This window comes from Pistacia vera, unplaced genomic scaffold (genome assembly GCF_008641045.1).
Source record: "Pistacia vera cultivar Batoury unplaced genomic scaffold, PisVer_v2 Contig222, whole genome shotgun sequence".
NCBI classification, from domain to species: Eukaryota; Viridiplantae; Streptophyta; class Magnoliopsida; order Sapindales; family Anacardiaceae; genus Pistacia; species Pistacia vera.
The window spans coordinates 178,993-184,480 of NW_022196027.1; the positions used below are offsets into that span (position 1 = coordinate 178,993).

At 33.5% G+C, this 5,488-nt stretch overlaps 1 protein-coding gene across 2 annotated transcripts; it reads left to right on the forward strand.

Annotated features, from left to right (window-relative positions):
- The first annotated feature begins 2,990 nt into the window (after window positions 1–2,990).
- LOC116130529 lies at window positions 2,991–4,102 on the forward strand. 2 transcript variants are annotated; one of them, XM_031416264.1, is made up of 3 exons: window positions 2,991–3,376; window positions 3,457–3,551; window positions 3,643–4,102. In XM_031416264.1, exons 1-3 carry the CDS (start codon window positions 3,055–3,057, stop codon window positions 3,925–3,927), a joined length of 702 nt encoding a protein of 233 aa, XP_031272124.1. In that variant the 5' UTR covers window positions 2,991–3,054; the 3' UTR covers window positions 3,928–4,102. The 2 variants fall into 2 exon arrangements, with proteins under 2 accessions (XP_031272124.1, XP_031272123.1); XM_031416263.1 differs by having other exon boundaries at window positions 2,992–3,376; window positions 3,451–3,551.
- Window positions 4,103–5,488: the final 1,386 nt, after the last annotated feature.

Here is a 5,488-nt window from a genome sequence, read left to right on the forward strand (position 1 = left end):
TTAAAGTTACATATTTTTATGATATAATTTAATTATTTTGCCAAAAAAAAAAAAAAAAAAAGAGAAAAATTGTTGAATAATAAAAACACTATCGAAACTAAAAGTTATAATATAGAAGAGGAAATTAGATTCTGAATGAAATATTATAATCTGTTCTCACAATTTAGGAGATTCCAATGTGTTTTAGTGAAGGACATGAGTTTATATACTTTACTTTGACACCCATCCTCATTCATCCCAATGGTTGATTTCCAAATGGATATACAAGGCATTCACACGTGTGACTTGTGCCATAGAATGACACATGTAATAACACTAATCCTTCACATATAAATACTCTCAACAGAAAAAAAAAAAAAAAAAAGATTGATATTCATATAAATGCTGATTTATTTAAATAAAAAGTATAATTTCAATTTTATTTGAGTACCAAATAAAAATAGGATCTTCATAAATGCTGCACATAGCTTCTAGAGAGCTTTAAACAAAACCAAAACAAGCATCCGGCATGGTTAAAACTTGAAAACACCAGTACTGAAACTAAATTTAGTAATTAATAGATAAATTAAACTTTGCATCATCAAAATTAACGTACCAAAGTTTTAATGAATAATAAAGGTTAGTTAATGAATTATCACTTCACTGATAAAATGACCATTGATTAATTTAATGCCCAGCCTAGGATTTGGAATCCAACGCTAAACTTTGGTATGACACTGGAGGATGAAGAATAAAGCCAGGACCACAAGATAAAGTTACTGGCTAAGGAAATTCTTCTTTCAATGGAAAAGGAAATTAAAGATTTTAACCCCTATTAATGTTTTGGGTTCCATTCACATAAAGTGGGACAAGGCAAATATATGTATAGAATATGCAATCTTATCTCATAGTCATAGTTAAATAATTGACCAATTAAAGATTGGCACGTACAACATACAACTTAAAAAATTGACATGAGAGATGATTTGTTGAAAGCTGACAGGACTTGCTACCCGACCCGTCATGTATTACTACGTTAGTGTGGGTTGTTACTTGTTGAATTTTTTTATCGATTTTAATAATAAAGTAATGCATGATTTGGTGTAATTAATTTTGAAAAGTCAGTTCGTTTTATTTTCTTACATGGTTAATTAACTTATCTTAAATCAAGGTAATTAATTTGCATCATGAAGTTGACTTTCTTTTGTCCTTTTAATAATGTTATGAAAAATGAATGCTGCACCTAATGTCCTAATTAAATCTTATTTATGAATGATTCATCGGAAAACTTATTTCTTATTCTCATATTTTCTAAAGCACAATGATGATGAAGTGGCGTCTGAACTACGCTTGATACACCCTATCATGACATTGACTTAATTTTAACCTTTACAATGCTAATGCTAATCTCAATCTTATGCTTATCATTGCCCAAATTGGTGTCGGCAGTAAGTATACAAGAAGTTGAATATCTTTGCCACAATTATTTCCAATTACCTTACCCAAATTACACCATTCCATCTCGTTTCTCCTTTTTAATAATTTTTTTTTTTTTTTATTACCAAGAGTGTTCAGACCAGTTTGCATGTACTTCAACTAATTCTCGAAGTCCTATAACTATTAGCTGAGTAAAATCTCTAATGGTCACCTCTATTAGTGTCTGAGAAGATTCGAATTTAAGAGTTTATGGGTCCGTTTGATTCATTATTTTGATACTTTTTAGAATAATATTTTGAAAAAAGTAAAATTTGGTAGGTATTACGATGTAGGATTTGGAAATAAACAAAAATATCCCCCTATGTTTGTTTATTTACTAAATGCCCCTATAATAAAATATTAAAAATTAACAAAAACACTTCCAACTCACCCATTAAATACGGACAGCCGGCTAACACTATCGGAGGGTGGCCGGAGTCGTTGTATCGACGCACGACCGGCTGGATCTGGCCATTCGTGAGCCGATATGATATTTTTCGGTCAGATCTACAGAGGATATGGTTGGAAAATTCCAGATCCACGGTTAGATCTGGCCATTAATGGCTAGATTTGGCCGCATTTGGTCGTCAACGACGGCCAAAGATACGGCCGTAGTTGATGGTCAACGATGGCCATATCTTGGCCGTTCGTTGACGACTGGCTACGACCAAACAACGATCATATCTTTGGCCGTAAATCTGCCCTTTTCTGGCCAGATCCACTGTGGATCTGGTCGGAAAAGGCTATATCGGTACACTACCTGCTAAATTCAGCCGGTAGTGCGCTATTATACCAGATTCTGGCCAGCTTCCGACGGTGGTGGCCGAAATCTGGTAAACATGGGTTGCTTGGGTGTTTTTGTCAAATTTTAAAACTTTTTTTTTGAATGTTTAGTTAAATTAACAAATATAGGGGGTTTAAAAGAAATTAGATAATATAGAATAATATTTTAAGAATAAGAGAATCAATGTGTATTATGGATAGAATAGGGAATAGAATACTCAAAAATTATCTACCAAACGGAGCCTATGAAACCTCTTTTTACTCTTTTACCATTAGCCTACATAGTGATGGTTTTTTCAACGTTCCTTGTATATTTACCTTTTTTGACGACGGGGAGAAGAAAGAAAAAACAATTAGATAAAAAAGAAAGAAAGAGATAGTAGCAACTCTCTTAAGTCATGAGATAGTGGGTTGCATTAATCTAATTGGAATCAGAAAGTTAAGTGAACATTATTAAATTAAATTTGATTATACTAACCTGCCAAATAGGCAAGTTTTGAGCGGCTGGTCCAAGAGGGTTGGCCCTACGGCTTCATGACAAGCACGTTCAGGAATAGCCCCCACCCAGAGAAGAAAATAAAAGAAACCCAAACAAGTTACATGATTAAACGACAAAAGAAAGATAAAGAAGAAAAAGCAAAGCAAAAACAAGCAAGCCCCTCCCACGACCAGGACCCAGTTCACCAACATCTTGAACTTTGGGCTCTTGCTTCCTAACTAACTCTTCATTTCTTTTATTCCTCATCAATATTTCTTCCTCCTTATAATAATAATTGGTGTCATCGGTCTCCTGTAGTGATCATTTCATCAAGAGAGATGGGCAAGAGAGGCACAAGGTTGCCAAATTTCTGTCTAAACAGAATTAGGCCTCTGGTTAGAGTCCGGTCGCCACCTATACAATCCAAGCCTACTGCTAAAAGCGATGTAAAATGTGAGAATTCTGGCATTGTTAATGGAGAAGAGAAGTGTAGTAGTGATGGAGTGAAACCCGGTTTGGTAAATGGTAGGAAAATCATGATCGTGGTTGATTCGAGCAGTGAAGCTAAGGGAGCTATACAATGGTCATTAACTCACACAGTTCAGAGTCACGATAAAGTTATTCTTCTTTATGTCATCAAGCCTTCTAACCAAGATTCAAGTAAGATATATTTTCCTCTCTTTGATTAACTTTTTATGAATTTGATTGTTAGATATAACTGTTTGCACATGCAGCCGCAGGTGGAGAATCATCCAAGAAAATGGAGAGATCAGCTCCAAGGGCTTATCAACTTGTTCATAACTTGAAAAATATGTGTCAGCAGAAAAGACCTGATGTGGGTATCAGACAACTTTCCGACCATAAATATTATATAACTTAATGACATATAACTAAAATATGAATGTTGATTGGGAATAAAATGACAGGTTCAACTTGAGGTTGCAGTGGTGGAAGGGAAGGAGAAAGGTCCAGCAATATTAGAAGAAGCGAAAAAACAAGGCGTGTCTCTTCTTGTTCTTGGGCAGAAGAAACGCTCCACCACCTGGCGTCTCATTATGATGTGGGCAGGTAATCGAGTCCCTGTTGGCGTTGTTGAATATTGTATCCAAAATGCAGCTTGCATGGCAGTTGCTGTGAGGAGAAAAGGCAAAAAACAGGGAGGTTACTTGATCACCACTAAACGTCACAAAGATTTCTGGCTCTTGGCTTAAATATTCATTGACATCATGGGTTTTTTAATTTATTATTAATTAATGAGTTATTGTGATCATGTCTAATCTTAGCACAGAGAATTAATTTGTGAATGTGTTTCTGTATTGTTTGTAAATTAATGAAAGATTAAGTAAAGTGGAAAAATGGAAAGTGCTTGGGGTGTGAATGAAAAAAGTGGAGTTCATGTGTCATTGTTTTGGGGTATTGGGTATTATGATTTGAGGGAGACAATAAGGTCCCTTGACCCCTTTGGGGTGGGTGTGGGTGCCTCTTTTTACAGATGTTACGGCGGATGAATGAGCCACACATGCTTCTCCAAATATAATCTATAGGAGTATTGGCTTTGAGCAAAGGTGGGAGACAACTTGATCCACCTGGAACTGGGAACTCCATATGCTCTAGAGTCTACACCTTTGGTTACATTAAACCGACTACAAATATTTGAAGTGTTTCATTATTTATACTCCATAAGTAATTCCTGACTCCTTTAAAACAAAAACAAAAAATCGAATGATGACTTTCTTCCGACACAAATTATGTCAGAAAATTATTATCCAAGATGTCGAAGAATTTGCCCGCCGACGTCTTTCATGTCAGAGATTGCACGCAACCTGGAAGTAATATGTGTTGGTATATATAGATATGTCATTGTACCAAATCCAATGCCACTTGTGTCAAGATATGACCATTATTATGATTATTTATTTGTATAGCAGTGTTAATCTTCTAAAGAAGCCTACAAAGAAGGTATATAAATACAACTTTCATCCTTCATCCTTCGTCTTCATCATTTCTTTCTCTCTTTTTCTTTTTCTGTTTTTTTTTTTGTTTTTTTTTTTATTTTATAAACTTCTTTATAGGTTTTTTTTGTAAGGATAAACTTATTCTTATTTGTATTCATAGTTAGCTTCAACAATTTTCTTTAACCAGCGTGTCCCAATGATTTTGGACGCAAAGTTGGATTATTGGAGATTGTTTACGTCAACGCAGGGATATAGTTTTCCAATAGCTTTAGGGTAACCGTCATTTTCTGTTTGTATACGACAACCAATGAATATAATTTTTATATCTTTATCTTTGGAATTACTTATTTATAAGAGTGTTCTTTCGTTTAAAATATATATATTTGTTTATGCATTATTTTGTAATTAGCATATATATATAAAATATATTTTTATTAATAGGAAATGGGATGGGTCAATTTTCCACATCCACTTTCTAATTCCATTTCTCTTTTATCTTTGGAATTACTTATATATTGAAGTTTTTCTATAATTTATTTTTCGTTTAGGGACAAATTTGTAAAACTAGTAAAAAAATTTCAAAACTTTAGGGGGGGTCAACTGATTTCTAAAGTTTTTTTAGAATGGCCGTAAGATATACTGATTTCTAAAGTTTTTATTAATTATAGTAAATAATTAATAAATTTTTACTAATAGGGAGTGGGATGGGTCAATTTATGTATGTTCTGTAGATACGTAAAATCAAATTTGTATTTTTTTTATTTTTTCCTTCTGTGTAATTTTTACTATAATATTATCTTTAGCAAAATTAGAAATT